At 34.0% G+C, this 13800-nt stretch overlaps 3 protein-coding genes across 3 annotated transcripts; 2 read left to right on the forward strand and 1 right to left on the reverse strand.

The window, feature by feature from the left end:
• The first annotated feature begins 42 nt into the window (after positions 1-42).
• LOC105829109 (conserved oligomeric Golgi complex subunit 8) lies at positions 43-4239 on the forward strand. Its single transcript, XM_012667764.3, has 11 exons — positions 43-234; positions 322-390; positions 834-905; positions 996-1120; positions 1478-1753; positions 2109-2322; positions 2416-2576; positions 2791-3066; positions 3127-3315; positions 3618-3773; positions 3855-4239. The coding sequence occupies exons 2-11, from the start codon at positions 336-338 to the stop codon at positions 4122-4124; spliced, it is 1794 nt and encodes a 597-aa protein (XP_012523218.1). The 5' UTR covers positions 43-234; positions 322-335; the 3' UTR covers positions 4125-4239.
• Positions 4236-7110, reverse strand: LOC105829110 (T-complex protein 1 subunit gamma). The gene is made up of 4 exons (XM_012667765.3): positions 6882-7110; positions 6723-6784; positions 4872-6009; positions 4236-4783 (listed from the first exon to the last, which is right to left on the reverse strand). The coding sequence occupies exons 1-4, from the start codon at positions 6916-6918 to the stop codon at positions 4368-4370; spliced, it is 1653 nt and encodes a 550-aa protein (XP_012523219.1). The 5' UTR covers positions 6919-7110; the 3' UTR covers positions 4236-4367.
• Positions 7111-7896: 786 nt separating this feature from the next.
• LOC105829108 (phosphatidylinositol 3-kinase catalytic subunit type 3) lies at positions 7897-13380 on the forward strand. Its single transcript, XM_012667763.3, has 10 exons — positions 7897-7970; positions 8279-8473; positions 9139-9568; positions 9859-9954; positions 10036-10659; positions 10740-11212; positions 11289-11477; positions 11555-11730; positions 11803-11877; positions 12980-13380. Exons 1-10 carry the CDS (start codon positions 7897-7899, stop codon positions 13378-13380), a joined length of 2733 nt encoding a protein of 910 aa, XP_012523217.1.
• The last annotated feature ends 420 nt before the right edge of the window (positions 13381-13800 follow it).

Below are 13800 nucleotides of genomic sequence, written 5' to 3' on the forward strand. Positions count from 1 at the left end.
CGCAAAGATGACGTTTACATTTTGCGAACCCGTGTCGTTTCATAGAAAACCTTCGTAATAAATTAACCTAGTATCTGCCAAATTTTTATAATCGAGAGAAACTCATAATCGTGATACGACAAAATTATTTTTTATAATCTAGTTTGCGATGAAAACGTTTTCTATTCCTCGGAATAATTACGCGAGGTTATGAAAGAAGCTGTTTTACATTGTTACGTGGCACATCGAGAGAAGGTACGCTCGTTGATATCTACCACCTGTCTCGATGATCCCTTGAACAATATTTTGCAACAAATACGTTAAACGGCCGATGTTATACAGTCTGCCACGAAATAATGGATATCGAGACGGAAAATGTGATAAACCTGATATTTCCAGAAGGTATCCCGGGTAAGTTAAAATTATTTAAAATATAATTTATTTATTTCGGATTTTTTGCCAAGAAGAGACTTGGCTTGTTACATTTTTTGCACTAGTAACTTAATTTTAAATTCGGTTTAATTTACTTTATATCTTCTCGTACTTCTAAAAATTAGAAAAGACTATAGAAAGTAAATTAATAAATTAGGTTTAAGCTAAGTTACATTGGTACAAACAGGCCTTAACTAATACATCCAAATCTTAAACTTAATAACTAATTAATATATCTATTATCCCATTATCTTGAAAATTATTTAAATTCAAAACTATACACTGTTAGTTTTTTTTTATGACTTCAATAGTACTTTTCCACAAGAACTATGCTTTCATCTTTATTCTTATCTTTTTATCTTTTGAAATCAATACATTATTGTTCAATGATATTTTTATGTTTTATTCAACTCTAATTTCAGAATCCTGGAAAGAAAATCCCAATTTTTATCAATATCTCTCAAAACTTGGAGGCTTTGATGTCGATCAACTAAGTAAGAGAATACCTTTACTTAGTTAAATTATATCTAAATTTTGTATGTTAATAATATTAATGAAATTTATCCTATGCCAAAAATTTACAGGTAAAGAACCTGATCACTTATCTGATGAGAAAAACACAGTCCTTCAGACAACGCAGAAACTAGTTTTTGCAAATTACAAAACTTTTATTCGGACAGCAGAAAGCTCACGAGAAATACTCAATCATGTAATTTAAACAAAAAATACAAACTTAGTCCTGAAATATTACTGGGTGGTTTTTCACCCAAAAGCTATTCAAGTTTAATTGAGTTTTTCTTATTAAAATTTTTACAGCTTAGAATAATATTTATCAAAATTTTGTTTACATTAAAACATAGTGTTAATTATTTTAATATCTTGAAAATTATCAAGTAAAAAAAATTCTTAAAAGAATAAAAAGATTCTTAATTTTGTGGGTAAATGTTTACTTAGAAGTATTTAGTAACAAAAATATGAGTAGTACTTCAGGGTTAAAGTATATATATTTATGTACAATGTCTAAACAAAAGAATTCACTAATTAATCAATTGTATTTTATTTTTAGTTCAATGAAACTGAAAACCGTCTTGACAAACTTGTACAAAAAATTCCTGAATTCGTGGAAAAATGTCAATCGTTTTGCGACACTTCAAAGGATATTAATGCGCATCGAAGATTGAATAGTTTAACGCTAACGCGAAATGCGGAGTTGCTCGAAATTCTCGAGATGCCTCAATTAATGGAATCGTGCTTGAGAAGCAATCAATATAATGAAGCATTGGAATTGTCTCAGTATGCTCGTCAATTAGGAATGAAGCACGGAGATATTCCTATTATTTCGGTATAAGTTCTTAGCAAAATTTAAGTGAAAATCAATTGATAAAAATACCAAACATGTGAGAAGAGAGAACCTTTATTGATCAAAGTGGATTTTTATGCCTAATAATAATTTAATGTAAATTTTGTTAATTTAATTTGGGATATTACGTATTCCAGCTTCAGTTTAGAATTGTATTTCAAGACTGGCAAATATTCAGCACACAGTTTGCATAATATTGAAAAATTTACACAATTATTATTAGGTATCAAGATCGGTTTAACCAAACAAAAGGTTTTCTTTTTTCTTATGTTTAACAGTTCCTTTTTACAGAAGCTGTTTGCGATAATATATACATGTGATTTTATTAATATTTCAGTCTATAGTAGCAGAGATCGAGAGCAGTTGGTCAGGTATGGTGGGACAAGTAGTTGGTTCTTTGAGAGGGGATCTACCGCTGCCGCGATGTCTCCAACTTGTCGGTTTGTTGCGTTCCATGGATGCATTTACGGAATCGGAACTTCGTATAAAGTTCCTTCAAGCGAGAGACAGTTGGCTTCAAGGTTTGCTGAATGCGATACCAAAGGAAGATCGTAAGTGAATTTTATTTAAATTGCAATATGATATTACATGCAAAATGAAATTAGTCAGTCTAATAAGAAAATTACATTTTTCGCGTATCGCAGCTAATCTTCACATAACCAAAACGATAGAATTGTCCAGGATACATCTGTTTAATATAATAACACAGTACAAAGCTATGTTTAACGACGACGAATTAATTATTCCCGGTCGCGATTTGACGTTAAATGAATCCGCGATATTTTATCATTGGTTAGAGGAAAAGGTAAGTTTGTATGTTTCTAACGGATCTATGCTCTTGTAAAAAAATACTATTGTATTAATGAAAGTATCATTGGACCACGTAGTGTAAAATATTGGATTCAGATGTTTTTCCAATTATTTCTAGCAGTTTATTCGTGAGCTCAATAGTATTTTTACATGAGGGTGCATACAGATAAAATGTAAACAGAAATATGATTAAGAAATCTTTTTTCTAGATATCGCAATTTCTCACCACGCTGGAGCAGGACTTGCCAGGTGTAACTTCTATAGATACCATTTTAGGCCAATGTACGTACTTTGGATTATCATTTAGTCGGGTGGGCGTTGATTTTACTGGCCGAATGTCTGATATATTTGTACGAGTTATCAGTGAAAGGTTCGAACACAACATTCGTAGAACGACTAGAAAATTTGAAAAAGATATGGAAACATTTACATTGATTAATAAAACGCAACGGCTCGATATAAAAACAGAGACTTGTATTAATTCCGTAAGTATAGAATTGAATCTTAAAGGTTTATGTTCGTTTACAATCACAGTTGTTTCGTAGGAAAATCCACCTGAACAACTGGTAGAATTTTACCCTCTAGCCGAATATTGCAACGGGATAATAGCAGCGTTCAATGAATTGCGACTCTGTGCACCGGTGGCACTCTCCACTTTGTGTACAAAACTATTAAAAGAGTCGCTGCATAATGTGGCGAGAGCTATGTTAGTATTTTACAAGCAAGAACAGCAAGTGAGTTTTTATAATAATTAATACTTATTTTGATTCATAAGTAAATTTCAGAATTGAGCAAATTAAGTTGTACAATTTTATTTAATATTTTTTTAAAACTAAATTAAAGACTTATAAAATTAATTAATAAATTTAATTTTGTAAAAAGTTATATGAACGAAAAATTGACTAAATTAAGTTCAAACTCATTTAAAATTAAGTCAACTATTAATTTTTTAACTTTATTACTTAACTCTTAACCTTTTAATATTACTATCCAAGCTTGGTAAATTTCATATTTTACAAAGATATTTAAATCACAGGCGTTTGCTGCTGCGGAACGGGAGAATATGACCAGGTTCACGGAATGTTTGAGCGAGAAATTAATACCTTACGTACAGTATTGCATACACGCGATTTTTCCACCTGCCCAAATTGCAATGCATTTGGGAATCTCAGTCAGTGAACTCCAGAAAGAGGTACAAACTCTCGAATAATATAAAAAGGCAAAGAGTAGGATGTATAATAACTGTATAATGACTGTATAAAATAATTCACAGGATATCACATATTTAAATAAGCAAAGCATAATAGAACCTGTGGCTGCACTTTTACCTGTTAAAAAAGATTTGGTTTCCAAATTATGTACGTCGAATATACAGCCACTAACATCACATAATATAAAGAATTCTTCCATCGCACCATCTTTGTCAACAGAAACTATGACAGAGATAGAAAAATCAAAAGAAAATGAATTTAGTCGACAAGGAACAATACAGAAGCGCGATGTACAAACCTCGCAGAGTGATACTATAAAAAGTATCGTATAATGTATTTGACATGTAAAGATCAAAATATTTAATTATATATTTGAACATAAAGAAATCGCTTACTATTCTGCGTATATCATCGAGGTAGTGTAAATAAAAATTTTTACGATCACCAGGGCACTTTGTCTTTATTTTTTGAAAATGCGTATAATGATAGAAATCTGATAGACACACGAAAGAGAGAAAGTGCAAAATAATTGGATCTTAAAAATGAGTTAGGCTTCAATGGATATTCAACGATACTTATTCTTTCATAGACTCCTCCGTAACTTGACTCGGCTGTGCGGTTTCGTTCTCATTTTTCTTCTTTTTACTTCCGGAAACGATATCGTCTATTCTCAATAACAGAATAGCGGTTTCAATCGCCGTTTTGTACGTCTGTAACTTCACGGATAACGGCTCCCAGATACCGCGTTCCTTCATATCAACCAGTTTTCCCGTCTCGCCATCGATGCCCCAGGTGGTGCCTTCTGTCGCGTGTTTAGCTCGCAACGCCGTCAGAGTCCTGATGGTGTTTGCGCCACAATTCTGCGCTAGCGTTCTGGGAATGATCTCCAAGGCCTGGGCGATTGCCTTGTACGGCCACTGCTCAACGCCCGCGAGACCCGCTGCCTTTTCCGTCAAGAGTCGGGATACCGCCATTTCCACTGCTCCGCCACCTATGAACACAAAAGGAAACAGGAGAAAAATGTATTTGGAGGAGAAAAATATTGATGAAAAATAAAATCACAGTTATATTATAGGCACCTGGTACAAGCTTTGGATCGATAAGGAGATTTCTGGCAACATGTAACGCATCCTGTAAGTTTCTCTCGGTCTCATTCAAGATATCTTTGCTGGCACCTCTCAGAATGATGGTGCAGGCTTTGGGATCCTTGCATTCTGTGATGAAACAGAAATAATCGTCGCCGAGTTTCTTGATCTCGAAGAGACCGGCCCTTGTGCCAACGTCCTCTTCCTTCAGCTCTTCCGTACGATTGACAACGGTGGCGCCGCAGGCGCGGGCGACTCTGTTGATGTCGCTCTTTCGTAGCCTGCGTATCGCGGACACGCCGGCTTTCACGAGGTAATGCTGAGCTAGATCTGATATGCCCTTCTCTGTTATCACGACGTCTGGCTTCACCGAGATAACGTCCTCACAGATCTTCTTCACGTGTTCCTCCTCCAGCTCCAGAATCTTCGTGAAGTCAATGTCTTTCATGATCTCAATGTTCGTCTGTGACTCTCCCTTCTTGTACTCTAATGGACAGTCCAACAGTACTATCCTTGGATCCTTGATGTAGCGTCGCATCTTCGGATGCGTCACGTCCTTGTTAATCATCACGCCCTTCAGAACGGTACTATCCTCTATCGTGCCACCAGGTATTTTCTCTACCTTGGCGTAGCGTTTGATGTCGATCTCCCGCCTGCCGTTCTCCTCGAGCATCACCGTGTGAACGGCGTCGAGGGCGATCTGGCAGGCCAATTCGGACCAGCGTCTGATGAACTTAGTGCCAGTGCAGGAGTTTATCACCTGGACGAGCTTGTCTTTGTCATTGCAATCCAAATCGATGCTGACCTTCTCATTAAGGATTGTGACCATATCCTCTAGTGCCTGACGATACGCCCTTATGATGACTGTGGGATGCATGTTCTGCTCCAGAAATGGCTCGGCGGTAGCCAGAATCTCGCCTGACAAAACGATAACCGAGGTGGTGCCGTCTCCTACTTCTTCATCCTGAGTCCTGGCAATTTCTATCATGGATTTTCCAGCAGGATGCTGCACAGTGATCTCTCGCAGGATCGCGTTTCCGTCGTTTGTCATTACAATGCCACCCATCGGATCCATAAGCATCTTCAGCATAGCTTGTGGACCCAGACATGTTCTAATGACGTCGGCGATTGCCTTTCAAAAAATAATAAGGATAAAACTTGATAAATTAATTCAATACATAAATATGTTATATGCATCTTTATAAAATATATTTGAACTATGTTTTGATCAATGAAGCAAATGAGATTATTCACGTTTATTGATTTGAAGTTTTGCCCTAATTTTATTATACTTGAAAATTGAGGGTATTTTATATATTATTTTTTTACTCAAGTATATTATTTTGCAATATAAATTATGTACAAAGCACTGTGTCAATATCCTCATTACTATTTCTTAATAGTGTCACATCAAACTTTTGATAAATGTTTAATTTGACCCCTTTTACTTAAATTTCAATAAGCCTGTGTTTTTGTGTAAAAACAAAGGTTAAATAAATAAAAATAAATACATCTATCTTTTTTTGATATTAAAATATATCTAAAAATAGAAAAAAAAGTGAACATCAAATAATTTTTACGAGTTAACATTAATGACTTGTGTTATATTTAAGTTGATAATATGCAATGTATACAGAAAAATATTAATTCGGCCGAGAAAAAAAGAATTACTCAATTAATTTCTTTTTCTTTCAAGTAATGATATTTTTCCGTGTGTAAGAGTTGATCGTGGATCTCTGGCCTCCGCGCGCGGAAAGTCGCACGTGGGCGTGCACCTCCGCCGAAGTACACGCGAAGAATACCTCAGAATACCTTATAAGGTGATAACATCGTTAAATCGCTCACCTTGGCCGCCTGGATATTCTCTCTTTGCACTTTCTTGCCGGTGTCGCGCTTCGTGTTCTGACCTGCGATAATCAGAAGATTCGTCATGGTTAGAATGACGGCTCCGTCATGCAAGCTAGTAAACGAATGACAAACGAAGATCAATCAGCTTGAACTTACTGAGAACTACAATCGGTCCCGCGCCCGGTCCAAACATTGTGTTTTTATGTATTGTTATACGTTTCTTGCTTGTTATCACACACGCTCGGCGTGTACACCCGTTTCAGAAAAGGACGAGGACAACGCCAGTGGAACGCTAACCAAAGTACCAAAGCTAGTTTCAAGATAGAAACTTGAGAAGGCGCAAAGTCCCACGAGGTAGGAGCACGAATTACATGCCGTTGAGACTGAGACTGTGCAGTGTGCGTCACGATTTTGCTGTATCGATACAACAGAATACTACCCAGACAGCACAAAACATATAATATTTTATATCTATAAATAATTGTATTCTAAAATATATGTTCTAAAAATTAATTAATTTTTTAAAAATTGCAATAAATTTATAAAGATTTTAAAATAATGCAAAAATCTCGAGTCAAGATTATATATATTATATAATATATCTAAATTTAAAAAATTAATCATTTTTTAAAACATAAAATGCTTTTCAAAATTAATTTTTTAACATTAATTTAATTTTATGAGTTATTAAAATTTAATTTATCCAACTCTAAATTAATCTTTTAGATTTAGAAAAGCATATTCTTTTTGAATATTTTGCACATATAATATAATACACATATATATATATATATTTAAAAAACTTTTAATGAAGCTGTTTTGCATAGCTTTAATTTTGATAACGTAGCGCTTTACATTATCGACGATGGTGTATAAGTTTCACATGATCTCGTGGAAGTAAATCTTACAACAATCTCACAATTCACAATTAGATAAATTTGATCGTGACGACGTGACGCACGGGACAATCTTGTTCTCGATGAGCGTGAACGAACGTTATGCGTGTGCAATGATCACACACATGGATTAATTATGTATATATTTATAAAATCCATGCCTAATCAAGGCGAATATCAACGGTGTTGAACAGTATGGAGTAATGTGGTCCGTGATGCACGGTCTCTCGGAAATGGATACGTGATAAGTATTTCTGATTATAATTGACATCGGCATGATGGAGAACACGAGCGACAAGTTTTTCTACGTCTACAGCTCTTCGTTAGATACCAGGATACAAATTAAGATGTAAGTTGATTGCATACGTCATTTACTTATTATCGTTTTATAACCGCGTAACTGTGGATCTGAGAGGTTGCGATGAAAAAGTCTTGACATCTCGCTGCATTCCATCCATATGATACAAACACGTCCATTAATTATACTGACACGAAATAATCGGATCATGGTAATTAACATACGTGCGTGTGCGTGTGTATGGATGACACGTATTGGAAATATTCGGTCTTTATCTTTAGCGCAGATTGCCGACGTAATTGGCAGTCTTCATTGGAGACGTAACGTTGTCACGTATTGTATGTTCTATTATTTTACAGAGGTACGTTAGAGGGCAAGAGACACAGACCCGAGTACGACGAGCTGCTCTTGGATCCTTTACTTAAGTACTCGGGCTTGTATGAGAGTGGCGGAATTCGTGGGGATTTGGCTGCATCTCTGCAGGTGTGGGCTGGTGGTAGACCTTTGGCCCTGCCTGTGCACACCGCCTACAAGCACTTTACCACCCGCTGGAAGTACGTTGTATCTTGTATTCAAGTATCCTGATAAAAGCTCTCGGAATTTTTGTAGAGATTGGAGCACTTTAGAAATATAGAGAAAGACTACATCTTTCCTTAGAGTTTTTTGTTTATATTTTTGTGAAATATTCTAAGATTTCTAAGATTTCTCATCCTACAATTTCTATAAGTTACTTTAAACTTTTTTAAATTTTATAAGATTACATTAAAAATTTAAAAATGAGAAATTTTAGAAATCTCAGGCTATTTTACAAGTCATATATATATATATATATATGAAAAATTCTAAAAGAGATGTAGATTTTCTCAACATTTCTGAAAAATGCTTTAATTCGAATAAAAATGGATTTCTAAGATTTCTCATCTTACAATTTCTAAAAGATACTTTAAACTTTTTCCAATTTTATAACATTTTATTTTAGGAATTATGCAATAAGAAATCTTAAAAATCTCAGGTTATTTTAGAATTTATATATATGAAGAATTCTAAAGATGTAGACTTTTTCAACATTTCTATAAAGTATTAATTCAAATAAAAAAAGACTAGAAAAATTTTTTAAAGTTTTAAAATTGTACAGAGATTCTGAAAAATTCTGAGAAAAACTTTTATTAAGGAATGCTAAACTATAGATCTCTAAATCTCTTTATTACGGCATTTTTAGCTGGAACCAGTGGGTATATCTACCACTTTCCTACACGGATTTGCCACGTGACGCTCAGCTGTGTATAACACTGTACGACTGTGCAGGGCCTGGTAGACAGATTCCAGTGGGTGGTACGACTATATCGTTATTCGGCAAGCATGGAGTGTATCGACAAGGTATGCTGGATCTTAGAGTGTGGCCTGGAATAGAGGCCGATGGCAGTGTTCCAACTAGCACCCCGGGAAAAGCTAGAGATCATGGGAAAGAACAGATGCAGAGGCTTGCAAAGCTTGTGAAGAAACACAGAAACGGACAAATAAACAAGATCGATTGGTTGGACAGATTAACTTTCAGAGAGATCGAATTAATTAATGAGAGAGAGAAGAGAGCATCGGAATACTTGTACTTGATGATAGAATTTCCCGAAGTAACAATGGATGGTGTACCGGTACGTATATACGATAAAATTTTGTACACTTGTGTGTAAAATCTTTATTGAGTTTGATGAGTTTCTTTTAGTTAAAAACTAAATTAAGTAATTTAAGTTAAAGTTAATGGCTCATAAAATTAGTTTGATTACATTGCATGAACAGAAAATTACTCTGTTAAAAATTGCGTCCAAATTAAAAGTTTATACTTAATTAAGCTAAAAATGATTAATTTTTTACCTTTATTATTTTTATAATTTTTTACTACCTTTAATTCTGAAATTAATGTATCTATTTTCTTTTATTGCAGTATTCAATTGTATATTATGAAAAAGATGGTGATGAGGTTTTTCAACATAGATTACAGCCAGATGTTGTAACACTTCCTGACTTTGAAATTTTACAAGTAAGGTTTTGCAAAAGAGAATGATACATATTTCAAGCACTATATACGTCATGGACGTAAAAATTTAATTTTTTTTTCTAGGATAATCTTGTGGAAGCAAAACACCATAAATTAGCGCGTAGTTTACGTAGTGGTGGTAATACTCGCGAATTGAAACCCACTTCGATCGTACGGGATGATTTGAACAAGATATTGGGATATCCCCCGACAACTGCGCTTTCTACCGAGGAACAAGATTTGATTTGGAAGTATAGATTTTATTTATCTAGTCAGAAGAAGGCGTTGACCAAGTTTGTAAAATGTGTTAACTGGAAAGTCGCTGGTGAGGAGCGCCAAGCTTTGGAGATGCTAGCTTTATGGGCTCCACCAGATCCTGAGGATGCCTTAGAACTACTAGGACCTGCGTTTACTCATCCTGCTATTAGGAGATACGCGATTAGCAGACTTAATCAAGCGCCTGATGATGATTTAATGTTGTACTTGTTGCAATTAGTGCAAGCATTAAAGTATGAAGATTTTGAGAGTATTAAGGCTGCTTATCAAGTGATGCTGAAGGAAAAGGAGGAAAGAGTAGAGTCGAAGAATTGGAGCACCGAAAAGTTAGAAAGAAGTGAAAAATTGGACAAAACGGAGAAACTCGAGAAAACTGATAAATTGGATAAAGACATAAGAAGCAGCGATTCTACATCTACCCCGGTTACTACTGTGAGTTAGAGATATCTCTGTTAAATATGTATTAGACTATTATATATTTGAACATTCTCTATTTTTATATTTATTTACAGTCTAGTGAATCTGAGAGTCAACTATCGACGAGCCAAGAACCGCTTATGGATCTAGCATCGTTTTTAATTACTCGTGCTTGTCAAAACTCGATGCTCGCTAATTATTTTTATTGGTATCTCTCTATCGAGTGCGAGGATCAGCTTGATCCCGCGATAAGCGCTAAACAAGATACGCGAATTAGAGAAATGTATGTTACCGTAATGAAAATGTTTTCCATGATGTTAGCACAGGGGAATATCATCTGGCAAAAAAGAAGAGCGTTCCTCTTACGGCAGAAGGTGTTCATTGATCAACTGGTGTTTTTGGTAAAAGCGGTCGCGCGAGAAAGTGGAAATCGCAAGAAAAAAACTGATAGATTGAGAGCATTATTGACGGATCCAGATCCGGCGTTCAAGATTAATTTCTCGAATTTCGAGCCGATACCCTTTCCTTTGGATCCTGAAATTTGTATCAAGGGAATTATTCCAGAAAAGTAACACATTTAAATTACTTGATGTATCATTAACGTTCATATTACATTTACAATATTTGTTTTATTAATTTCATAGAGCAAGTCTTTTCAAGTCTGCGCTTATGCCATCAAAACTCACATTCTTGACGACAGATAATACTGAATACATTGCCATCTTTAAACACGGAGATGATTTACGACAAGATCAATTAATTTTGCAAACGATAGCGCTTATGGATAAATTGTTAAGAAGAGAGAATTTGGATTTGAAATTAACTCCATACAGGTAGAACTATTATATAAAAGGTGACGAATATAATATTACGCAAGGGTATCGTCTAAATCAACTCTATTATTATTCAGAGTACTCGCAACAAGTACCAAGCATGGTTTTGTACAATTTATCGAATCTACAACGGTTGCGGAGGTTTTGGCTAACGAAGGATCAATATTGAATTTCTTTCGAAAGCATCATCCCTCTGAAACTGGACCCTACGGAGTAGTACCTGAAGTCATGGATACTTATGTCCGCAGTTGTGGTAAGCATGAATAATGTAACTCAACAAAAAGTTAATAAATGTTACATTATTTAAATATTGTTCCAATTGTAGCTGGTTATTGCATAATTACGTATGTATTGGGTGTCGGCGATCGCCACTTGGATAATCTACTTTTAACAGCATCAGGTATGTTTTAATTCTAATATTTATGAGAGTGTGTCAGAAAAGAGATGTTTCTCTTCAACAGAATAGGGTTAAGGCAGTTCCACTGCTGAATCAAAATAAACAGATTTTCATGAAACTTTGTAGAGAAGTTCAAATTAGTCATATAAATTGACTATTAAAATTTCAGAAAGCTAAACTAGCTAGTTATTTTGATATTAAATATGTTATTAAAATGGGCTCTTATGGGAATCGATGAATTTTCAGGATTTTTCAGTTTTTATTGTCGTATTAAACATAGAAGTAATGAACAGATATTAATGAAACTTTACAACGATACATCTTGTTAGCTATCCAGAAAAGTACTGTTAAATTTTTGAAACGATGCACTTGCTCGTTTGAGTGAAATAATTGACAAGATAAAAAAGTTTACAATAATCGAAGTAATACATCACGTAACTGTGGTAAATGTGTACTAGTGATATAACACGAATTTCAAATTGTTGTATTTAGTTATCTAAGGGTGGTATAATAGCGGAGAATGTTTATTCTCAATTAAAAAAAAAATTATTTCAGTAATGAAGGTAGTACTTTATAGCCGAATTTTTGCTTATATTCACCATTATTAACTTTAAATTATATTAAATTATATAAAGCAAAAAAAAAGAAGACAACAAAATGATCATTTGAATATTTTTGTTTACTTGAATCCCTGTGCCACTTGTTGTGCCGGGCCTGAGCAGAGGAACTCCCTTAAGTAGTATATAACTATTTAAAAAGTTAAAAATAATAGAGAAAAATAATTATTTTTAATTTAGGTTATTTTAAATTTCAATTTAATTTCAACTAGTTATTTTTAAAGCACAAACTTTCACTTATTAATTTTTGTTTCTTAAATTAAAAATTACCTATATAAAAAAAATTAATACAAAAATACGTTCTTATATAAAAGAATCAATATTTCTTTGTTATTTATATAAATTTTAAATACAAATATTAAATTTATTTGATGACCCATATTGTAATTATTTTGTTATTTAGAATCTAATTTAAAAAATTACATTACCCAATGCTCTGCAAAATAAATATACAAAAAAATTCGCAATATGTATTTTATAATTCATAGGCAAACTGTTTCACATTGATTTTGGATATATCCTGGGTAGAGATCCAAAACCTTTGCCTCCTCCGATGAAGCTTAGCAAGGAGATGGTCGAAGCTATGGGTGGTGTTGGTTCCGAACATTACCATGAATTCCGAAAGCAGTGTTACACGGCATTCCTACATTTGCGTAGACACGCCAATTTGATATTGAATCTATTTTCATTGATGGTGGACGCCAGTGTACCCGATATCGCCCTGGAACCGGACAAAGCCGTAAAGAAAGTCCAGGATAAATTGCGACTGGACTTGAGCGACGAAGAGGCTGTGCACTATGTGCATAATCTTCTAGATTTATCGGTCACCGCGGTGATGGCTGTGTTGGTAGAACAACTTCACAAATTTGCGCAGTATTGGAGAAAGTAATCAGATAAAACTGATGTATATACAGCGAAATCATATATAGTGTTCTTTTTAAACAGTAGATTATCGTTACATTGTATATAAAACGACCACATCGTGTTTGTAACATATTAATATAATTTATTGTATTTTGGGAGTATTTTAATTAATAAATCTTTGATAAAAATTATTTTTTTGCTTGATACTTTTCCAGTGATTTCGATAACGACTTGATATAACACTTTGTAAATGTTTTAAACTTTAACGCCTGTAATTATTATATTCAATTACATGTATGCAATAAAAAAATATGAAATCTACAGACGAATAATTTACAAAAAACAAAAAATGTGATATTAAATACGTCACTTCTTTTATCACAATTTTGACAAGCGTGCCTAACTATAAAAATATTATTTTTGTACCATTACAAAATGCAGTTTA

The sequence above is a fragment of the Monomorium pharaonis genome, chromosome 11 (assembly GCF_013373865.1).
Source record: "Monomorium pharaonis isolate MP-MQ-018 chromosome 11, ASM1337386v2, whole genome shotgun sequence".
Classification (NCBI taxonomy): Eukaryota; Metazoa; Arthropoda; class Insecta; order Hymenoptera; family Formicidae; genus Monomorium; species Monomorium pharaonis.

What these genes read in the sequence shown, in the direction of transcription:
- LOC105829108 (XM_012667763.3), top strand. Translation starts at nt 7,897, where the DNA reads ATGATGGAGAACACGAGCGACAAGTTTTTCTACGTCTACAGCTCTTCG. An exon ending in TAACAATGGATGGTGTACCG is followed by an intron (nt 9,569 to 9,858) that starts GTACGTATATAC and finishes CTTTTATTGCAG; the next exon opens with TATTCAATTGTATATTATGA. An exon ending in CATCTACCCCGGTTACTACT is followed by an intron (nt 10,660 to 10,739) that starts GTGAGTTAGAGA and finishes ATTTATTTACAG; the next exon opens with TCTAGTGAATCTGAGAGTCA.
- LOC105829110 (XM_012667765.3), bottom strand. Translation starts at nt 6,918, where the DNA reads ATGTTTGGACCGGGCGCGGGACCGATTGTAGTTCTCA. An exon ending in GGGACCGATTGTAGTTCTCA is followed by an intron (nt 6,785 to 6,881) that starts GTAAGTTCAAGC and finishes TGATTATCGCAG; the next exon opens with GTCAGAACACGAAGCGCGAC. An exon ending in CGATCCAAAGCTTGTACCAG is followed by an intron (nt 4,784 to 4,871) that starts GTGCCTATAATA and finishes TTGTGTTCATAG; the next exon opens with GTGGCGGAGCAGTGGAAATG.
- LOC105829109 (XM_012667764.3), top strand. Translation starts at nt 336, where the DNA reads ATGGATATCGAGACGGAAAATGTGATAAACCTGATATTTCCAGAAGGT. An exon ending in TGCGATACCAAAGGAAGATC is followed by an intron (nt 2,323 to 2,415) that starts GTAAGTGAATTT and finishes CGCGTATCGCAG; the next exon opens with CTAATCTTCACATAACCAAA. An exon ending in ATCATTGGTTAGAGGAAAAG is followed by an intron (nt 2,577 to 2,790) that starts GTAAGTTTGTAT and finishes TCTTTTTTCTAG; the next exon opens with ATATCGCAATTTCTCACCAC.